Raw genomic sequence first — 22,454 nt, 5'->3', positions numbered from 1 at the left:
TTTTTCTTTTTAGATCTTGCCTCTGCTGCCTCTAATTTTCTGATGAGTACTTGGCTGAGCTAGTCCATGCTCTTTAGGGCAGTGTACATGGTATATAATAAATGTGAAACAAAAATAATCTCTTATTCTGTACATTCTATTTATTCTAAGGACATCATTTATATCTTGATGCTCTTGAGTAGCTAGTTCAGTAATTTTTTTGAATAATATAAAAATCTAGGTGTTCTCTTGTGCTGCAGCCAGTTAAGGATTCAGTGCTGTCACTGCAGCAGCTTGGGTGCTGCCAAGGTGCAAGCACCTTCCCTGGCTGGAAAACCTTCACATGCCAAGGTTCCCCTGCCCCCCCCCCCCAAAAAACACAACGGAAAAAAATAGCTTCGATCACATTTTTTATATCTAACACTTGCATAAAATCCCTTTCCCTAACATTAGAATTTATGATAGCTTTGCTTGAATTCCATGTACCAACCCCAGGAAAGGACAATCACCCCTCCACTCCCTGTCCTCTATAGAGGACAAGGCATTAGCTTCTGACAATTTACATTCTTTTCCTCCAAGATCCTTCATTATTTAAATATATATGTTAATTTGCATAAATTAAAGCACATTTTACAACTGGTGTCATATTAGAAATGTTTTGAAATCCTTCCTTGTACCTTAGTCCTGTCTGTATTATAAAGACTTTGTTTTTAAAACAAAGAACCGAAGTCCAGGGCTAGAGGGATTAATTCTTCACAAACTAGAAGCCAGTCTTTTTGTTTACAATAACTCAATTATCAATAGTATTGATCCTACATTGTGGCTAAGCCCACCGAGACTCAGATAGATTAATAAACGTGCCCAGTAACAGTTTGAGAGCAGCTAGCTCATGGATTCCAAACCCAAAGCCTGGTGCGGATGGTTGTTAATGTACTTGGGAATTAATTTGATTTGGTGATTTAGTCTTGTATTTCAGTGTGGCAAATGATCCAGTAATATATGGAATGCATAAGTCCTAAAAAAAAAATCGCATACATATACATAAACAAGGCAGTTTCTTTTGTGTACATGTTTGACGATTCGGTGTAAAGATTCTTATTTTCTAAATACCAATAAATCTCCTTACTTCCTGTATACCTTGAATCTTTGGAGCAAGGGGCGGGGACTCCACGGTTTCCCGCCTTTCTGTTCGTTCAGTTTTCACCAAGGTCCGTGCAATTGCTACATAACAGGCTGCAGGGGGCAGGCATTACACACTTGCATCTTTCGCTTCTTCCCAACATGTCTGGACGCGGAAAAGGTGGGAAGGGCCTTGGAAAAGGAGGCGCTAAGCGCCATCGCAAGGTTCTGCGCGACAACATCCAGGGCATCACCAAGCCGGCCATTCGTCGCCTGGCCCGGCGTGGCGGTGTCAAGCGCATCTCTGGCCTCATTTATGAGGAGACCCGCGGGGTGCTGAAGGTGTTCCTGGAGAACGTGATCCGGGACGCCGTCACCTACACCGAGCACGCCAAGCGCAAGACCGTCACCGCCATGGACGTGGTCTACGCGCTCAAGCGCCAGGGACGCACCCTCTACGGTTTTGGAGGCTAAGTCCGAGCTCTGCAGGCCCTTTTTTGAGTAAGCAAAGTTCAAGGCCCTTTTCAGGGCCACCTACCTTTTCCATGAAAGAGCTCACTCTTGTTGGGTGCTTTTGGGGTGTCTTGGTGGTAAAAAGTGGGGAAAATTAAGCCTGAGTATTGTATTGCCTATGTGTAGCTAGGTTCACAGTCTCTAAAATCTTTTTGTAATGCTGTAGGTGTTAGTATCAGCTGTTAGGACTGCACTTAAGTACCAACAGGTACCTAGTGGCAAAAAATGTCCACACAGCTTCTAAGTGAAGGGTCATGGGTTCTTTACATAGAAATGTGTGCTGTCTCAAGACACCACAGATTTAACCTGCTAAATTGTTTCTATAATCGGGATGCATTTTCTTCTAGTCTTAGTTTTTTCCACCCACTCATTCCTTGCTAGGATAATCCAATCATGCTATTTCTAGTCAGATCTGTTAGAAGACTAGGAGAAGCTAAATAAGAAGCCTTACAATATGCCATTCAGGATGCATTTGTTGCACACGGTTTTCGTCCTATCGTCATGGGCTATCAACGGATGCGAAAATCTTTTGGGATGGAAGTTGGGGAACAGTATATGTAGACTACCAAAATAGTCCCACACATGTGTATTTGCAAAGGGGAAAATGTATCTTTACAGTGGAATGACAGCCCCCTGTTGTGATGTTAGTACTACTAAAAAGTTTCATTTATTGTTCCTCCTGTGAATTATATAGACTTGACAACGATGTAACTAGAATCTAACCATGCCTCAACCCCGTTTACAGAGTACAGTGGAAGAAAGAGCCAGGAAAACACCATCCCAAGGGGAAAAAAAAAAAAAAAAAAAAAGCAAGTAATTAAAGAAGTTTGGGGCCTGTTCCAAGTGAAGAGAGTAAAGCAACAGAGCAACTAAAACACCACGTGTTGATTGGATCCTGGCTCTATAGATGAGGCTATAAAGGGCATTTCCAAGAGAGTTGAGGACACCTGAATGTGGACTGGCTGTAGATAATTGTATAATTTTTTTTTCTAGATTTGATATTATTAGGATTATATGGAGAATTTCTTTATTCTAGTGTGTAATGCTAAAATACTTAGGGGTTAAGTCTTAGGTCTCATTTTTTCAACTTTTTCGTTTGAATATATAATAAAATTTCGGGAAAAATTAAGCAGGTGACTACGTGTTGGAAACTCATCTGTGTCACTGTGAGAGGTTGTTGAACATATGACTGTAAACGTCTGTGTCTGCAGAGAGGGGAAATAAATTTTTTATTTTATTTTTTGAACCTTATGGCATCCTCAAATCTGTAAGAGAAGAGAGAAGGAACCTTTTGAATCAAGAAATTTAGTAAGTCATGATAAGTTCTCTTGCTCCCAGTATAGTTGGCAAAGTGCCACCACTTGAAGGACAAACACAGGAAGAATCAGCTCAGGTCTCAAGGACAGGCAGCACGTTGGGACCCTCTGTTTTCTGTTTACTTTTCCATCTGCTCTACAACAATTTGGTAGCAGTCATTCCATAGCATGGCTCTTTTCCATTCACCAGAGGCTTAATCCTACCCTCCATGGTTTCTCTAGCTCTGGGATAGAGTTAGGGTAACTGGACCCTATGTTGTGCACGCCACAGAGCAGCCAACATGAGAAATGACTGCTTAAGTATTCCACTTTTGCTCAGGTATAATATTATAGAAGAGAACTAGTTTCTGGGTCCAAAGAAGCTCATCACAAAATTTACCACTGTTCTGAAAATGGATTCCAAACAAATTTTTCTGTACAAGTTTATTTTAGGTTTGAAAGGCTCAAAACAGGCAACACACGTCTGCATTTGGGGAAAAAAAAGTCTGTTAATACAGGTTTTCTCTCCTGTACCATATTTTAAAAAATCATAATTGACTTAATATTGTGCCAATTTCTGCTGTACAGTATAAAGTGTCTCAGTTATACATATATGTACATTCTTTTTAAAATGGCTTTCTGTACCATTTTAATAAAGGAATAATAAGAATAGACACTTTTTTTGTTTTTGTTTTTTTTCATTTTTGACCACTCTCAGCATATGGAGTTCCTGGGCCAGGAATCAGATCCCAGCTACAGTCATGACCTAAGCCACAGCTGTGGCAGTGCCAGATCTTAACCCACTGTGCAGGTCTGGGGGATCAAATCCTGTGATCCAGCACTCCCAAGATGCCACCGATCCTGCTGTGCCACAGCGGCAACTCCAAGAGTAGACATTTTAAGTTACAATCGTGTACTTATTAAAACTTATTTATTCCTCAAAGCAACTCCAAGAGAAGACATTAATATCACCTCAGTTTTAGGCATCAGCACACTGAGGTCCAGAGTGGATGAGTAATTTGTCCAAGGCCACAGAAATGGAGCTGGGATTTGAAGCCAGGGAGTCTAGCTCCAGCTCACAAAATTCTGCTCTGTCAAATGTCTGGCTAACAGTTAACACTAAATGCTTTCTATGCAGCATTTCTGGTTATGGTGGGAAAAGATAACCTTGTTGCCCTGGTAGTCTCCTTTGGGGAGTCAAGGCCAAGGCTATCCTCTGAGCCTTCTTGGCTAGGCCTGAGAATTAAATTGACATAAGGCAAATTAACAGGTGGAAAGCATATAAAATCATGTAAGTTTTACATAACACAGGCATCCTCATAAGGATATGAAGATCCCAAAGAAGCATTTAGATTTGAATCCTTATAAACTCACTGAATTTGACAAAGAGTAGTAAATTATGAAAGTGTGACAAGACAAAGGAGCTTGGTGGTAATTACTGGTATAAAAGAAACAAATGGTAGAAAAGTAATTAATGGCAGAAAAGATAAGGACTAGCTTAACAATATTTGTTTTCATAAATTTATCTCAGCTTCAAGCTTCCCATCTCTGGTGATAAGAATGCTATTTTGTTCCTGGTACTGGGAGGTTCCATACAGGTGTTTCATTTCCTGGTTTTAGAAGGAAAAGAGGAAGTCAGAGTGCCTTTGGCCCCTGTTATTTTTCAAGTGGCTTTAGCTAAAAATAACTCAGGTCAATATAGCATATTTTAGGGTGGCATGTTCTGTCCTCCTTCACCTCCAAGAATACTACCAGGCAACTCTCCTAGATCTTACAGAATAGATAGATTCACAGATTAAATTAAAATGGGTAAAATTTTTAATTAATTTAAACCATACTGGGTTAGGACTAAGCTTTCTTGTTTCCTGACAGCACTCATTTTTTCAATGTATAGACTAGATACTCAGAGGGCACAATAACTTGAGACAAAGTACAATTACAGCCTTATCGTGTAACCTTGGAACAGCAACATTGGCAGAGGCAATCTGCCATGGGCCCTGAGGGCTCTTACTGGGTGTGCCAAATACACCATTTATCAGGGTTGAGGTGCTTTAAAGAAAGGTGATGGCTGCCCTAAAAGAGCAAATTTGCTTATTATACTCAGTTTAAGCCATAATTTCTCCCCAATTATCCCGTAGCTGTGATGCCCACGCAGTGTGTGTGCAGCATCCACCCGCGCCCCTCCAGGTTGCCCCTGTGGGACTTCGGGGACAAGGGCAACCAATGCAAGTTACAGTTCCAACGGATCCTCAGGGCAAGACAAAAGTTTAAAATATCTCATAGACGTTATTAATTATGGTTCCAACTATCCATACTTATTTGTATTGTTTCCTGTAGGAGGGAAGCTAATTAAATGAGCCAGCTGCCCTCTCGCGGAAGCTCGGTACTGGATCCGAACATCGTGGTCTTTTATTTCTGGAGTAGAATGAATGCAAACCTGCTTCAGTGAGAAGACGGATGCCATTTTATATGCAACCTACTCTGGTTGAAATAAATTCAACTACACCGCTAACTCCTAATCTGTGCTTTCACGATGTGGGGGCCGCCATTTTGAAACGACTGCGAACGAGAAAGACGCCGCAAAGGAGTAATGGCTGCATTACCAAGTGAAAGCTGCAATTTAGCATTGCCAGAAGCAACTAGCAATCTACTTTTACTTTTTCTCCCTGGTTGTATTAGTAACAGCCTTTTATGGGACTAAGTGGGTGGCCCTGAGAAGGGCCTTTTGTTAATAAGCTGGGGCTTCTTAGCCAGAAACAAGAGGAAAGCTTAACCGCCGAAGCCGTAGAGGGTGCGTCCCTGGCGCTTGAGCGCGTAGACCACGTCCATGGCGGTGACGGTCTTGCGCTTGGCGTGCTCGGTGTAGGTGACGGCGTCCCGGATCACGTTCTCCAGGAACACCTTCAGCACCCCGCGGGTCTCCTCGTAGATGAGGCCGGAGATGCGCTTGACGCCGCCACGCCGGGCCAGGCGCCGGATGGCGGGCTTGGTGATGCCCTGGATGTTATCTCGCAGCACCTTGCGGTGGCGCTTGGCGCCCCCTTTACCTAGTCCTTTGCCACCCTTGCCTCGGCCAGACATGACTAGACAGTGTTACTAAGCTATTACAAAGCTTCAGCGGCAGCTTCAGTCTCTTATGTAGCAGTTTTGCGGACCTTTTTGGAGACTGAAACGGCGGGGGCGGGAACGAGACCTCTGTCCCCTCCTCTTCTCTGTCTTACTGGGCGTCTACTATTGTCTAGCAAGAGAACGGGGCGGGGAAATGTGACTCACTGTCTGCCTCTTCCTGTTTCCTGGTTGGGGTCCAGAGTTGCTGGTTTTGTGGTCTCTAGTTACGTGCCTGTGGATTTTCTCAATTCTCATTGTACAGGTCCCTTCCTTTTATCATTAATAAAAAGGAGGCAGTAACGCTACACTTGTTTACAAAAGGGAGAGAAAGTGGAATACAATTATTTTTAAATGTGAAGATACTGAAAAAGTGTCAGGAGTAAATCTTAAACTCTGGCAGTACTTATTAAATTTGGCTGATAATGAACTTTGCCATTTTACAGAGCATTTACACGTACACCGATATCAGCATTCCTGATAAGGAGGGAGCTCTAGGAAGGGGAACCAACATTAGTTGAATTGCCACTCTTTGTTCCCAAATTTTTAAAGCACTATTTCCATTGTGTCGGTGAAGACTCTGGCGTGAAGACCTAATCCTGTTCTAATAGGTGGCACTATTGGCGTTAGAACTGAAGCCTTTTGATTCAGTCTTATTACTTGTCACCTACCACAGAGCTGTGTCCATAAAGCATTGAGGGTTCATCGTGATGAACAAAAGTCTGCAAATTAAGAGGATTAACAAAAATTACGCTAATAGACTGAAATGCTGTCCCAGTAAAAAGGGTAATTGATATTCTACATACAGATGAGAGTAATCGATATTTTAATAGACGAAAGACAGCACTTACATTCCACAAATTCATATTGATTGCCTTCTATGTACTATGGGGGGATGGAAAAAAAAAAATCCCTTGTCTGCTGGTACTCACTATTTAGGCAGTCAGAAGATTATTAATTTCCTTGAGTCACAGGCGATTTGAGATTTTGTTTGGGTGTGGTTACCTGTAGATTTAGACATTGTGATCTTCCATACTCTCCTTTTTGAGAAAGGCATCAAACAAGAATCATTGATTGACTGATTCATTCAACAGTTTAGGGTCTTCTATATGCCAAGAATGGTGTACAAATATCAGGTTTACAAAGACAGATCACACACATTCTTTTAACGAACTCAAAGTCTAGCAGAAGGGAGCAAGAAGTAAACTCTGGGTGAAAGGTCTTAATATCTACCCAGCAGTTTCCTAGGTTCATTCTGGTAGTGATGGCTGGAGCAGCCCTATCCCAGCAATATTAGCATCGCCTGAGAGCTTGATGGACATTCAGAATTTTGGGCCCAACCTCAAATCTACTGAATTTTTGATATGGCATTATAAACAAGATCTCCAGGTGGGAGGTGTACTCATTCAAGTCTGAGAAGCATGCTTTGAGAGCTGTGCTTTCTCACGTTAGCTGCTACCACATGTGTTCATTCAAATTTAATTAAAATTAAGTGAAATTAAAAATGACTTTCTTCAGTCACTCTACTTTTTAAGTGCTCAATGACCACGGGCAGGTGTAGTGGCTGTCTGTTGAAAGGTACAGATACAGAACATTTCTGTCATTGCAGTAGGTTTTATTGGGCTATATTATGATAGAGAATTTCTTCTGAAGAACTTCCAGTCCCAGCCTGGGAAAGGGAGTGTCATAGATAGCTGAGAATGAGGATTGGGGTATTTTTAAAGTAGAATAGAATTACCAGGTACACACTTTGGGGTGTACCAGATAGTCAGAATGTATGTAGAAGGACAAGTAAAAAGGAAATTGGGAGGAGTTACCATTGTGGTGCAATGGAAACAAATCCGACTAATATCCATGAGGATGTGGGTTTGACACCTGGCCTTGCTCAGTGGGACCAGGATCTGGCGTTGCGGTGAGCTATGGTGTGGGTCACAGACGTGGCTCAGATCCAGATCCAGTATTGCTGTGGCATAGGCTGGCAGCTGCAGCTCCGATTAGACCCCTGGCTGGAAACTTCCAAGTGCCTTGGGTGCAGCCCTGAAAAGCAAAAAAAAAAAAAAAAAAAAAAAAAACAACCAAAAAAAACAAAAAAAAAAAAAGAGGAAATTGGAAGTTTGAGAGTAGTAGTATCCTTTTTAGGGAATAAAATTATATAGATGTGATTAAAAAGTAGTTTCAAGTGGGAGAGTGTCTTCAGCTGAGATCGTCTGACAGAAATTAAAATAGATGCGCTTTCTCATTACTGTTCTGAACACATTAGATTGTCACACAGTACTCTATTTGCAAATAAATAGATTTGGTATTTACTCATCATGGTCACTTTTTGCCTTAAATGTTTGAAATTTATGGCATTTTGGAACACCTAAGTACAGGCCCTCTGGACTGCCCTGGTAAGCAGCATTCTATATCTTTCACAGGTATTTACTATGGTGGATGGGGGGTTGACACCAAAATTGAGAGAACATGAAGTCGTGAAACATCCATCGCTTATGCAACTTTAGTTTTCTTAGGTTATTTTTCATCTATAAAAATAAAAATAGTTCATGTCTTAGTCTAGCAGAAAATCCACTGTTTTAGGACATAAACAAATAGAAAGTTCATAAGTAATAAATGCAACTTTTTGGTGGGGTACCAAGTAATAGGTGAAACTTCTCAAGTTTACCAAGTAATAGGTGAAACTTCTCAACTTTCAAGAACCTTGCCCACCCTACAGTTAGAGCATCAGTCCCTGGATCTCAAGCAATAACAGAACCTATACACAACACAGCTTCATTCTTCTCTAAACATCTGGAGAAGAACATTTTAGGGAACATAATATCTCAATTATTGCTCTCCAGGAAGGGCACAGATTACCTGTAAACAATTAAGCAAATGGCCCTGAGCCCCAATGTCATCTCACTTATGTGGAACCTAAATAGCCATGGGAACCAGTAATAGTTGCACAAGAAAGAAATGGTGATGTCTGCTGTAGAAAGAGTTTTTCACCTATCTTAAATTGAGTACATGTATCTTAGGGAGGAATTCCAATAATTATAAAACACCTGATATTATATAATGATGGCCAATAGTAATCTTTTAAAAATCTGAGTTTTAATTTATCTTGAATTCTAGATAGTATTAGGCTCTGGACTGAAAAGGAAAATGGCGTATATAATGTTTGTTACCATTTGTATTGACAGTGATGCTATTGAAGATGAAAAGGAACCTCTTCTTCCAGGTACTCATAAAATGCCTGTCCTGGGAAAACTGGAAAGCTCTAGATCCAATCCTATAAGCTCCTCTCCACCTTTTTTTGGCCACATTTGCAGCATGAAAAAGTTCCAGGGCCAGGCCATGCTGCAGTGATAATTTCGGATCCCTCACCTGTGGAGCCACCAGGGAACTCCTAAGCTCTCCTCTTTATGTGCAGTGAGTGTATTTGGTCTATAACATGATCTCAACTCCCAGAGACAGTGCCAGCCAATAATGACTATTTAAAAACAAGCCAAGTGATTTTTATGGAATTAGTTAAATGCGGAGAGATGACATCAGTAAATATTCTTGTCTCGGAATTGTATGAGAAAATTATCAAATCACCATTAAATATAGGCCAGAATAACTAGATTTTTGGACGTAGAGGTATTTACTAGAAAAAACATAGCACCAAAATACTTTTGTTGTTTATTTATTTTGACAAACATAAGGTTTCATTTCAGTATTTGATTCTTTGGAGGATATTTTATGCTTAATTGTCCAATATTTTCCTTATTCCATTAGTCCTGTGTGTTGCAAAGAGATAGAGTAGTAAAGTCAGTCATATTTGTTATGAAAAGTTTGCTCAAATGCTTAGGTGAATATATCCAGCTAATTAATTTAGATTATGACAGCCTGGTTCATATTTTGTTAGTAAAACCCCCAAGGAGAGTTATAAAGATTCAGAAAGTGATCTAAATTTTTTTCTTTCTGAATCTCTCTGTCCCTCCTTGCAATATTGAAAAAAGTAAGTCAAATTTGTATTTTAAATAACATTTTGAAATATAGGAAATATGTACACAATTCTATGCTAAATATTAGAAGAGAAAAATTCTATGGACAGGGCATGTATAAGTACTTTACAATTCCAACCCATGTGATCTTACAGTGTTCTTGAACTCATAGCTGGTAAAATGATGTAGAATTTCTATTCTGTTGCTTCATGATTCACTTTTAGTCTTTGTAGATGGCATGATTGATCTTTAATGCACATTCCAGGTCTGAAAAATCCATCATACTAATTTGTAAAGAGGGTTGGTGACTTGATTTGGAACTGTTTATCTAGAACACAAATGGAGTAGCCTCACACCCCATCCTTCCTAAAATGTTTCAAATACTGAAATACTGGGACCAAACTAGTTTATACACTGATCACTGAAATACTTTTTTCAAAAAAAATCTATCTTTTCTAAAATAGTTATCCATCTCGGACGTAGAATTTTCTACCCCAGTGCCAATTCCCAGGGCTTAGTGCAAACAAGTTGCAGGAGAGCTGTGTTATTGCTCCCGCGGAAAAACCGTTTTTCCTTGTATATTTGAGTAAAAATGAGCTTATTTATATAGGGTTGCAAAGAAAACAATGTGCATGACAAGGCCCTGGAAGAAAGATTTGCAAAGGAAACAGAGAGAAATAGTAATTTTAAGGAAAATCTGAAAGTTGTCTCGATTTGACTGAAGTTTCAAAGAGAGTTGGGGGAATCGGGAAAGTTTCAGGGGGCCAGTTTTGAAACCAGGTACAGCAAATAAGGCAGGAATGAAGCCTGAAGCGTGTCGGATCAATTTCCCCCAAATCCCTAATTATTTCGTGCCCAGACTTCTTATATTTTTCTTCTTTTTTAAGGGGCAAAAAACACAGCCACTCGGCAGAGCTGAGGAGCCCTTCTTAGCAGTGCGGCGCACCGAGCAGGCAACCAATCATCACTCAGCGACTCTCTATATAAACCCCCAGCCGGCGGCGCTTGGGACACGCCATTCTGATAGTTTAAGCGTACTTTTTGCTTTTCCTGGATAGTCAGAAAGATGTCGGAGACCGCTCCAGTGGCTCCTGCTGCTCCCGCGCCTGCAGAGAAAACACCTGTAAAGAAAAAGGCGAAGAAGACGGGCGCAGCTGCTGGGAAACGCAAAGCGTCCGGGCCTCCGGTGTCCGAGCTCATCACCAAGGCTGTCGCCGCCTCCAAGGAGCGCAACGGCGTGTCTCTGGCCGCGCTCAAGAAGGCGCTGGCTGCCGCCGGCTACGATGTGGAAAAGAACAACAGCCGAATCAAGCTGGGGCTTAAAAGCTTGGTGAGCAAGGGCACCCTGGTGCAGACTAAAGGCACTGGCGCTTCGGGCTCCTTCAAACTCAACAAGAAGGCGGCCACCGGGGAAGCCAAGCCCAAAGCTAAGAAAGCGGGAGCAGCTAAGCCTAAGAAGTCTGCTGGGGCAGCCAAGAAGCCCAAGAAGGCTACCGGAGCAGCCACCCCAAAGAAGACCGCCAAGAAGACCCCCAAGAAAGCCAAGAAGCCGGCAGCGGCAGCTGGCACCAAGAAGGTGGCCAAGAGCCCGAAGAAGGCGAAGGCAGCCAAGCCGAAAAAGGCTGCTAAGAGCCCGGCCAAGGCCAAAGCCCCCAAGCCCAAGGCAGCCAAGCCTAAAGCCGCAAAACCCAAGGCTACAAAGGCCAAGAAAGCCGTCTCCAAGAAGAAGTAAAATTGTGGCGGGACCTCCTGCTTTGCAAACCTAAAGGCTCTTTTCAGAGCCACCCACTGCTTTCAGGTAAAAGGGCTGGACCTAATGTTTTTCGGTGAATTCTTTTTTAAACTTGCCGCTTTTATGTGATTGGCTGAGACTTAATGCGCCAGGGGGCGCGCGCGGAACTTTTGAGCGCTAAATGGCTCGGAAAAGAGCCTAAAGATACTCAGCGCCGGGATAGTGTTCTCAACCCTTTTCTTGCCATCGGCCTTGTGACTCTTGTTCTACTTTGGTTGTTTGGATGTTGGGCTGGACACCGCCCTTGCGCCATGGTCACGCAGCTCAGGTTATTGACCTCCTCGTTGGGGATGGCCTGCTGCAGGGTGCGCGGGACGATGCGGCGCCTTCTGGCTAGCCACCTTGGCCCGCCTGCCCCAGGATCTCGTCCGTCTGCTCCTCCGGTAGCACCAGCACGTACACGGCCGCTCTGACCCCGACCCGCTCGGAGCAATTGCCCTTGAGCAGACGGTGCGCTCGTCCCACCAGGAACTGGAGCCCGGCCTGCGAAGAGCGGGTCTTGGCCTTTGCTCGCGCTTTGCTGCCTAGTTTCCCAGGTCGAGACACGTTAGGAAAGAGTGCAGTTTGAGGAAGAGGTTATTCTAGTTTCTAGATGTTTCTAAAATTTCCATTCCCATTGGTTTGCAGTGGCTATTTGGGAGCCAATCAGAACACACTTCAGGAGAGAAAATACTGCGCCAATTAGAGGTTGAGATCCTAATTTGCATATTACGAAGCCTTTGAAAAGCTTAGATTTTGTTGTTGTTGTTGTTTTGGCTTATTTAATGCTGTCCTTATTTCAGGGGATTATTCATCGTATTATTCTGCCTAAATCTGTATAATTGTTGCTACCACCCTGAGGCTAAGGGATAGTGAGAAGTGTAAATCACCCTTGGCTGGTTATGATTTACCTTTTTCTTTGCCAAATCCTCTCCCCCGCTGATGTTGACTGCACCCAGTGAGCCACAGTTGGCTGTCTATCTTGGTGAATAGGAAGGGAGAAAAAAATGCTTTGGGAAAGACCACGGTATTGCTTGGAGAGTTCTTGGAGCTGGGGTTAACCAGGTCAAAATAAATGGGCTCTAGGAATTTGGGTTGATTGGGCCTGAGATTTGGGGGATTTTTTTTTTTTTTTAATTTCAGGGAAGGTCGCTTTTATTGGCAAATCTTAACAAAAATCTGAGTTCTGCAGATCATTAGGGGCTTGTAAATATAGATGAGGGGAAATTGCATCTTTATTTTCGCAGCTAAGCATTTTCTTCAAGTATACCTGTAGGCAACAATGGTCTTGCAGTACCCGTGAATTTCAACAGTGGCAATCAGATGTGTTTGTATCACTTTGAACATATTGCAGATTCTGGTGAAAGAAAGTTTACGAAATTAGGCTGAATAATTGAAACTGACCTTTGTCATTACACTTGTTGCTCCTTTTTTTGATGTGACCAATGAAACACATTAGACATACTTAATAAATACATTTTTACAACTGTATTTTAATGTCATTGACTTCTTATCCAGTGTGGTTTCAGTATTTAACAACATTGTTTTGAGAAGGTGTTATAAGTTTCCCCAGGCTATGCAAAGTCCACCTAAACAAGTGAGTCCCTGAGCAGATCTCCAGTGGGCAAATACCTTGCAGTTGATATATTTCATCTTATTTCTTTGTTTACAGCATCTTCTCCCACCCTCCTCACCTCCCTCAGCCGCATACACAACTTTTTGGTTAATAGTTTATTAAATTTTACTATTTACACTTTCTTTTTAAAAAAGGATGTTGCCTGCCCGATTATCTTTTCAGCTCTTCCAAGCAGGGGTTCATTTTTTTCCCCCATCACGACTGCATATCATAATTTCTTCTTTCCAGCAAGAGCCAAAAAACTTTACTCTCGTGAGAATGATTTAGTTGAGAAAGGTATCTGGATAAATGGGAAAATGTCATGATTACTCAAAAGAATCTTTTTGAAATTAAGTGATTGCTTCACGTGGAAAAGATCAGGAGGAAAAGACCGGTGAGGACTTTAGTATCCAGAAAGAGAAGAGTTTGGTTTTTTGATGAGGAATGATGAATAAGATTTAGGAGGGAATGTGACATTCATTAAGAGTGGTTACAATGACTATATAGTATCTTTGTAGTTCATTATATTTTACAAACCACTTCTATGACCACCTCACTGTAAAATAAAGCACTTGCAGTAGGTATTGCTAAGCTGCTTGTTTTAAAGTTAAAATTGTGGCTTAGAAAGATGAAATGGTAGTTTCACCTTGTCAATAAATGGCGAATCTGGGTCTCAAACGCAAGTTTCTTTATCCGTAATGTTTGTGTGTGTGTGTATTTGCACTGCTTCCTCTCTTTTACATCAATTAGAAAAGGAGTAGAATTCTCGATTTCATTTTTAAGCTCACTCAGCAGGGAGTAACATTCATGTCTTTCTATATTAGGCCTTTTATGACCTATTTCAATTCACAATCCCTTTTGGAATGCACCAGAAGCAATTAAAGAAGATTCAAGCAATGCGGCTTTCATTGTATTCTGGCTTATGTAAATTAAGTCATATTCCTTTCCCTGGGACAGTCCTAAATTTCCAAGGAAATCAGAACTTGTTCAAATCCTACTCTATTTCTCTGAATTTTTGTTGCAGTTAAAGCTGTTAAAAAGAACATCTTGTCATGAGTAAAGAAGACTAAAGATGTCAAGGTATTTTGTAGCTGGAAGATGAGAGATCAGGAAGTTTAGTCGTAGTCCCTGTTTTTCATCTCTAAACTCCACCCCTAGGAGTGTCTCCTGAAATACTCATCCTTGGATTTGTGATGCTCTTTTGCTGAACAAATGTGGTCAATCAGTGACAAAAATTCAGGTTTAGAAACACTCAACAAATTGACACTTAAAGATGGCCAACATCAGGCAGGAGCTTGTGTGAGGAGTTGTTTGCAAAATATTCAATAAGATTAAGAAAAAAAGACATCTTAGTATGGAAGGTGTGAAGGCATGTTCATATTTTCTTAGCTGCAGGAGGGGATTTATGCATATGGTATATATCTGAGCCAAAAGTAATTTTAGCGGCAGCCAGAAGGTGGTACTCTCTCCCTTCTACTTAATAATCAACTGCCTTTTTTCTTTCTTTCTTTTTTTTTTTTTTTTTTTATTTTGCCATTTCTTGGGCTGCTCCTGTGGCATATGGAGGTTCCCAGGGTAGGGGTCTAATCAGAGCTGTAGCCAACGGCCTGTGCCAGAGCCACAGCAACGAGGGATCCGAGCCGCATCTGCAATCTACACCACAGCTCATGGCAATGCCAGATCCTTAACCCACTGAGCAAGGCCAGGGACCGAACCCACAACCTCATGCTTCCTAGTCAGATTCATTAACCACTGCGCCACGACGGGAACTCCTGGCCTTTTTTTAACTGGAGGAGGCAGATTGAATTCATATCTCTGTGTGGAGGCCTTGAATACTCAATAGGCATTCAGTCACGAAATCAGGTAGATGATTAAATAAGTCCAGGTAATGGACCTTTTCACTCTTCACATTCTATCCTAAACATCTCATAACTGGGATGAGTCCACTGTTTCCTGGCTAGTATCCTAACCAGTTTCTCCAGCTTCTAATTCTCAAATTCTGGTCATTCTGTTCATTGTCCTATGAAACGTGTCATCAGCTCCCTTAGGTTCCAGTGAGAACTTTATAGCTTTTTTTCATAATAATACTTTCGACTCACACTAATTAGCACTAATAATAACTCAAAGTTACCTTTCTATTCCTTTGTTGTTGTTTTGGACTTTATTCATCTGTAATACCTTCTCTCCTTTCTAACTGGGAGAATTTTTCCAATTTATCTCAAATTCCATCTCCATGAATAAATTCCCCTGATTAAAAAAAATGCAGTTTTGAAGGTCCCATTGTGGCTCACAGGTAACGAACTTGACTAGTGTACTTGAGGAGGTAGGTTCTATCCCTGGCCTAGATCAGTGGGTTAAAGATCCAGCCTTGCCCTGAGTTGTGTTGTAGGTAGCAGATGCAGCTTGGATCCTTTGTTGGCTGTGACTGTGGTGTAGGCTGGCAGCTGCACCTCCAATTTGATACCTAGCCTGGTAACTTCCTTTTTTTTTTTTGGTTTTTTTGCGGTATGTGGAGGTTCCCAGGCTAGGGGTCTAATCAGAACTGTAGCCGCCGGCCTACGCCAGAACCACAGCAACGCAGGATCTGAGCCGCATCTGCGACCTACACCGAAACTCACGGCAGCGCCGGATCCTTAACCCACTGAGTGAGGCCAGAGGTCGAACCTGAAACCTTATGGTTCCTAGTTGGATTCATTAACCACTGAGCCAAGACGGGAACTCCATAATCTGGGACTTTCATATGTTGCAGGTGCGGCACTAAAAAATTAGAAAAACGAATCCGACTAGGAACCATGAGGTTGAAGTTTCAATTCCCGGCCTCGCTCAGCGGGTTAAGGATCTCACGTTGCTGTGGTTGTGGTGTAGTGTAGGCCGGTGGCTACAGCTCCGATTGGACCTGTTAATGTTATATTTTTATTGATGTGCATTATTTTTGTGATTCACTGTAATAATTATAGTATAATAGAACATAGTCATATATGACCCTGTACATTTTCAAAATCCATTTTCTTTAACATATATGAAAGCATTAAGATGTTAGTATTCCTATGACAGCTCTTCAAAGGAAATGCCTCAGGCATAACTAATGAAGATCATACTGATGCTAGTATGTTTAATATAGCAGTGTCTACCTAAGACAAAAAGTTTGGCTCTGCTTCATTATCTGAAATTTTCTTAGTTTCAATTTCTTTCTCTGTACAGTACTAATAGGATAATAATTATGTATAGTAGATAACACTAGTATACAACTATTCAACTTGCTTTATATTTTGGAGTCTTCACAGACTAATGCATGACTTTGGGCCCATTCAATACAACGACTCAACAAATGTTGATTATTTCTACTTGGCAAAACTGTAATACTAAAGTTGCAAGAATTCTATCAATCCTTTATGTCTGTAATCAGGAATGCACTGAATTGTGATTCTTGAGTGTTCAGTAATTTTTAATTTTAAATTCCAATTTGACTAATTTCCTGAGGATTGGTTTTAGGCAAAGGACTTTTCTACATGTTCTGGTGGATTTATTCATATAAGTAGATGTTTTCTGTCCCCTCTGGGTCCTATCTTGACATCTATCATCTGGTAAGACAGAAACACACATAAAAAAACTTACTGTGCTAGAATCTCAAAAAAGCACAGGATATGGGAAACCATGTTCTCACATGGAATGCCTTTTAAAAATCTAATACTACATTCGCAAAGAACAAGAAAAGTGACAAACCTTTAGTCACACTAATCAGGGAAAAAAGAGAAGACACATTTTACCATTATCATGAATGAGAAATAGGACCTCACTACTGATTCTATAGGCATTAAGAGATTAATAAAGTAATTTTATGAACACCTGTATGCCAAATACTTTGATAATTAAGATAAAATGGGCAATTTCCTTGAATGACGTGAACTACTGAATCTAACTAAAGTAGAAATAGATAAGTTGAATGTTCCTATAGTTATTAGAAAAAAATGTGTTTATAACATTAAAACATCCTACAAAGAACATTTCAGGCCCAGATGGCTTTCTGGTGAATTCTACAAAACATTTAAAAATGAACCAATTCTATAGAAACTCTTCCCAAAAGTAGGAGGAGAGAATTTCTTCCAACTCAAACAATGAGACCATCATAACTTGATACGAACACCAGGAAAAAAATTATTAGAATGATCATTCTTACCCGTATCATTCCGTAACATAGTGGAGATCCTAGACAGGGCAATCAGGAAGAAAAAAAATAAATAAAAGGCATACAAATTGAGAGGCTGTCTCTATTTGCAGATGTATAATCATTTCCTTAGAAACCCTAAGGAATCTACCAAAACACTACGGAATAAATGAGTATAAGAAAGCCATATGATACAATGCCAAATCAGTTGTATTTCTACATACTAGCAAACTGAAAAAAAAAAAAAAAAAAAAAAAAGGCATTTCTATCTGCTAGTATCAAACAATCAGAATCTGAAATCAGAAAAATGAAGTTAGGCAGTTTCTTTGAAAACTGAACATTCACATGACATATAACCAAGTCATTCCACTTCTATCTATTTACCCAAGAGAAACATATGTCCACACAGAGATTTATACACAAATGTTCATCACCGCTTTATTTGTAACCACCATAAACTGGGAAAAACCTGATGCCTATCAATGGGTGAAGAAAGAAACAAATCCTGGTGCAGCCATGCAATAGAATACTATTCAGTAATAAAGTGAAATAAATTATTCATATATGCAACAAGAATAAAAAATCTAATACTAGAAATATCTAACACTCCATTATTGGAATTATGAATAATTGAGCTTTTTTTTTTTTCATATGTGGACACAGACTCCCCAGGTCCCAGCACCTGAATCTCAATGTCTGTCAGACTTCTAAAAACAAAGATTTCTTCTATAAAACCCCTAGGATTTACAATGGTCCCATACTTATTTATAGCCTTGTTTCTGTTAAACTTACCACCCCTTTTCCTAGTGCTCAAGAAGAAACAGCCCATTGAAGAAGAAATTAACAGAAACCTCTCAATTTTGTAGTTAAAGTTCCCTCACCCATCTTGAAACTCAAATTTGCTCGAGTTTGAATAGATATAAAATCCTTCCAAACAGTATCCTAATGAGTAACGACTTTTCCACATTTCCAAATAACAGCTTGTACAGTTTGTGAACAAAATTCGTGATTTCCTTTCCCTTCAGCTAGCAGTTTGGGAATAGGAATCTGTTACTTCCATGGGAAGGAGTTATCTGTTTAATACAGAATAGTATAATATTGCTGTTTTGTATGAATGAGAAGAGGAGACAGTGTATTTTCTGCGAGAGCTCTCAAACTTCGTTCCAGCAGATTTTCATGTTTTAGTGACAAATATGAGGTACTTTCATGAGATCTGATTTAGAGATTAAGATAGAGAATTTAGGAAAACAGCTAAAAACGCTCACAAAACCTGCATTCTTCCTTTCTTTCACAGAGACTCACTCAGTAGCTCTTGTGGGTTTGCTTTTGCTCTTGTAGAGAAGACCTGGGCAAAGACCGCCACAAAGTTCTTAGCAACTTTCACGGCCAGGAGTCTCCCCTTTGAGTGCTCCAGCTAATAACCTAAACCTTGGCTCCGTTTTAGGGGTGGTAATATATTCCCTGTACAGCCTCAACAGGTTCTGGCCCTTTCTAGCGAGCTTGGCCTCAGTTCTGCTGAGCAAGGGCACCGTAGTGTAGACCAAAAGTTTAGCTACACCCAAATGTACCGGAACTGCGTAAAATAGGACAAACTGGTGTTCAAGGTAAAACCGTGGACCTAGTTCCTACAACTTAAGACTTCAAATGAACAGTTTTCTTTTTTTTTTTTAATGGAGGTTAACTCCACGAAAAGCTCCAGAAAGGTTTCCCAGAAGAGGGCCAAGTTCGCCCTCTATCGATGACTCTAAAGCATTACAACGTCTTTCATAGACCAGGTAATTGGCTCTGAAAAGAGCCTTTGGGTTTAAAGTCGGAAAGAGAAAACAATTTACGCCCTCTCCCCGCGGATGCGGCGAGCCAGCTGGATGTCCTTGGGCATGATGGTGACGCGCTTGGCGTGGATGGCGCACAGGTTGGTGTCCTCGAAGAGCCCCACCAGGTAGGCCTCGCACGCCTCCTGCAGCGCCATCACGGCCGAGCTCTGGAAGCGCAGGTCCGTCTTGAAGTCCTGCGCGATCTCGCGCACCAGCCGCTGGAACGGCAGCTTGCGGATCAGCAGCTCCGTGGACTTCTGGTAGCGCCGGATCTCGCGCAGGGCCACCGTGCCGGGCCGGTAGCGGTGCGGCTTCTTCACGCCGCCGGTGGCGGGCGCGCTCTTGCGGGCCGCCTTGGTGGCCAGCTGCTTGCGCGGCGCCTTGCCGCCGGTGGACTTGCGAGCGGTCTGCTTGGTACGAGCCATGACTTCTCAGCTAAATAAAGAGATTTGTCCGGAAATTTTGCTCCTATATTTATACAGGACGGAATCACTCTGATTGGATTGTGGGCAATCCCTGTTAGTCATCGGCTGCTAAATTCCGGAAGTGCCCCGATAGATTTCCGATTGGCTAATTTCCATTAGCAGCCCAGCCCCCTTTAAAAAAACAAAAAATCTGTTTTCGAGTTTTACTGACAATTCTTCACACATTCAAGGATGGTGTATAAACACATTAGTCATATTATTCTTGGACTTTCTCCTGTTTGGATACATAAAATGGCGTTTGGAAGCGAAAGTTCTTTACACTTTAAACAACCGCCATTTTATGCATAGTTAACCCGTTTTCATCCGGATCATAGTCCTAGTCCTTATCCCCTGTTTAAAAATCCGTCATCTAAGCATTTTATGAGTACTATTTCTACATTTACAGTAAACACCCAGTTCACTGTAGCGGTCTTCCGGGGTATACGGTTAAGATGGAAAAAATTGTGTATTTCATCATGGGCACACGCAGCAAAATTTCAATATCCTGGAATCCTTGCATCTCTAATGTCGGTTTTAATTCAAAACTGGATATCTGTGGCGGATGAAGGACGCGCTGACTTAATCTGAGTGCCTCCCAGAGGCCCTGGGCGCATTCTGCCTCGCGGAGTGGCCGCGGGCCTTTCCGTGAGACCGGAATCCGGGGATGCGCTCACTAGCAGGCGCCAAGCAAGGGTTGTGTGTGTGTGGGTGGGTGTGTGTGTGAGCCTCGGCGCTCGAAAATTAAAAAAAAGGAAACTAATTTAAAAAATAAAGAACAAATCAAAAATCAAAACCTAGGAATTTGGCTGTTTGGCTTTAATGAATTTTAAATGTCAGTCCGGCTCCAATGGTGACATCTGTTATGAAAATATTTGCAATGCGGAACCTTGAAAAAGATGGCGGCGACCGAATTTTTCCAACACTGCAGTGGGCCGGCATCTCGCGATTCTCGCCGAGACCCGAGGTGTCCTGCGCAAGTCAGAAGAAACCTGACAGCATTGTGGTCAGGACTGGACTGGGGTAGATAATAGGATATCCTGAGTTTTCGTACTAAACGCAAAGATTTCCATTTTTTCTTAAGGGCTTTATAGATTTTTTTAAAATGAATTAAATTATAGCAATGAAACAGCATTGTAAAGCAATGTATTGGAGTCCCCGCACGTGTTCGGCTTTTTATCCAATTAAAAAAAGCCATTTTAAATCCTAATTTACATACTAGTTGCTATTGGTCTACTTGGGCCCCCAATGAAAATTTAGATTTGTGATTCTGCATTTGGATTTATGTACTGTAAATACTTGCGCTGTACCTATTGTCCTCATTTTCTTTGTTTATCAATTTCTTTTTGCTTGAGTGAACCTGGTTTCCCAAAGGGCCCCCAAAGGCTCAGAATAGAGATGGTAAGAAATACAAATAGGGTCATAAGGAGAGCTATTCTGTCTATGTTTATAAAGTACTGAAGCAGGTCCACCCTGACCCAGGCATCTGGACTAAGGCCGTGGGCGTCATGAATTCGTTGGTCAAACATCTTTGAGCATGTGAGGGCAAGGCTTTGCACCTGGTGCATTACAAAAGCGCTTGGCCGTCAAGTTCAGGGAGATCCAGGTTACATCCCTGCTGCTGCCTTGGGAGTTCGCCCAGGTGGCTGTGTCCCAGGGCCCCAAAGCTGTGACCAAGTACCAAAGCTCCTCAGATGCTCTTTTAAAAACCACTCATTTTGTTTATTGAGAACTAAATATCCAGATTTTCCAGCATTTTAAAAATGCATGTATTTTATTTTTACATTCTGTCATTCTTTAAAGTGCAGAACATGGTATCGAAGTATGAGAGGTTTTTTGAATTTCTGTTCTTTAGAGCAGCAAAGAATTTGAAATAATTTTATATGGTAGGAACTATTAGAAACTTCTAGTATTCTGTTTTTTTTTTTTTTTTTTTCTTTTTATGGCCAAATGTGCAGCATATGGAAGTTCCCAAACGGGTGGAATTGGATCTGTAACTGCTGGCCTATACTACAACCACAGCAAAGCTAGATCAGAGCTGCATCTGCGGCCTCTGCAGCAGCTTGCCGCACCATGGGATCCTTAAGCCACTAAGTGAGACCAGGGATCGAACCAGCATCTCATGGATACTACTTGGATTCTTAACCTGCTGAGCCACACTGGTAACTCATAATTTGTTATAATTGTCCAATAATAGCTTAACATTAAAGATTTTATAGTGGGTATCTATGAACTTGGGTTCCTTGCTTTAAATACAATGCCCATAATATGACAATATAATTATATGTGCTTCACCAGTATTAACTCATGTAAAATAGCTGTCCATATTTTACAAAGGACACAGTTATAATCCAGTATGTACTGGATTAGGCCTGGGGTATTTGTTGGAACTCCAGAGTTTAATTTCAACTAGTAGGGTACTGGGGTAGAGTGTTTCAAAGGTGATTTTCCAACATTTCATTAAAAGGAATTTTTTTTCCACTTGTACTGCCTTCAGGATATAACTGATATGATTACCCCTACATGGGTCTGAAGCAGAGTCTGAAACCTTCATTTTATTTAATCAAAAAAATTTTTTTTTTTTTTTTTTTTTTTTTTTTGCTGGACTTGTAGCATGTGGACTTTATTGGGCCAGGGATTTAATCCAAGCCA

General features: G+C 41.2%; 4 protein-coding genes and 1 pseudogene across 5 annotated transcripts; 2 read left to right on the top strand and 3 right to left on the bottom strand.

The window, feature by feature from the left end:
* The first annotated feature begins 1,232 nt into the window (after positions 1 to 1,232).
* On the top strand, positions 1,233 to 5,415 carry LOC146401242 (histone H4). Of its 2 annotated transcripts, none has more exons than XM_084967645.1 (2): positions 1,233 to 1,599; positions 5,244 to 5,415. In XM_084967645.1, the coding sequence occupies exon 1, from the start codon at positions 1,261 to 1,263 to the stop codon at positions 1,570 to 1,572; it is 312 nt and encodes a 103-aa protein (XP_084823771.1). In that variant the 5' UTR covers positions 1,233 to 1,260; the 3' UTR covers positions 1,573 to 1,599; positions 5,244 to 5,415. The 2 variants fall into 2 exon arrangements, with proteins under 2 accessions (XP_084823771.1, XP_084823770.1); XM_084967644.1 differs by lacking the exon at positions 5,244 to 5,415 and adding an exon at positions 2,357 to 3,582.
* Positions 5,416 to 5,608: 193 nt separating this feature from the next.
* Positions 5,609 to 6,014, bottom strand: H4C6 (H4 clustered histone 6). The gene has a single exon (XM_021098435.2). The coding sequence runs from the start codon at positions 5,985 to 5,987 to the stop codon at positions 5,676 to 5,678; it is 312 nt and encodes a 103-aa protein (XP_020954094.1). The 5' UTR covers positions 5,988 to 6,014; the 3' UTR covers positions 5,609 to 5,675.
* A 5,028-nt stretch (positions 6,015 to 11,042) lies between these two features.
* H1-3 (H1.3 linker histone, cluster member) lies at positions 11,043 to 11,708 on the top strand. The gene has a single exon (NM_001031792.2). It carries the CDS (start codon positions 11,043 to 11,045, stop codon positions 11,706 to 11,708), a length of 666 nt encoding a protein of 221 aa, NP_001026962.1.
* Positions 11,709 to 11,799: 91 nt separating this feature from the next.
* LOC146401241 (histone H2A type 1-B-like) lies at positions 11,800 to 12,341 on the bottom strand (annotated as a pseudogene).
* A 5,598-nt stretch (positions 12,342 to 17,939) lies between these two features.
* On the bottom strand, positions 17,940 to 19,792 carry H3C6 (H3 clustered histone 6). Its single transcript, XM_013988945.3, has one exon. The coding sequence runs from the start codon at positions 19,764 to 19,766 to the stop codon at positions 19,356 to 19,358; it is 411 nt and encodes a 136-aa protein (XP_013844399.1). The 5' UTR covers positions 19,767 to 19,792; the 3' UTR covers positions 17,940 to 19,355.
* Positions 19,793 to 22,454: the final 2,662 nt, after the last annotated feature.

This window comes from Sus scrofa, chromosome 7 (assembly GCF_054392235.1).
Source record: "Sus scrofa isolate SSC_HxYL_T2T_F1_AM1 chromosome 7, Sscrofa_HxYL_maternal_Yorkshire_Landrace_v2.0, whole genome shotgun sequence".
NCBI classification, from domain to species: domain Eukaryota; kingdom Metazoa; phylum Chordata; class Mammalia; order Artiodactyla; family Suidae; genus Sus; species Sus scrofa.
This window is presented reverse-complemented; position numbering and strand designations above follow the sequence as displayed.

Coding starts and splice junctions, on each gene's coding strand:
- H1-3 (NM_001031792.2), top strand. CDS start 11,043: ATGTCGGAGACCGCTCCAGTGGCTCCTGCTGCTCCCGCGCCTGCAGAG.
- LOC146401242 (XM_084967645.1), top strand. CDS start 1,261: ATGTCTGGACGCGGAAAAGGTGGGAAGGGCCTTGGAAAAGGAGGCGCT.
- H4C6 (XM_021098435.2), bottom strand. CDS start 5,987: ATGTCTGGCCGAGGCAAGGGTGGCAAAGGACTAGGTAAAGGGGGCGCC.
- H3C6 (XM_013988945.3), bottom strand. CDS start 19,766: ATGGCTCGTACCAAGCAGACCGCTCGCAAGTCCACCGGCGGCAAGGCG.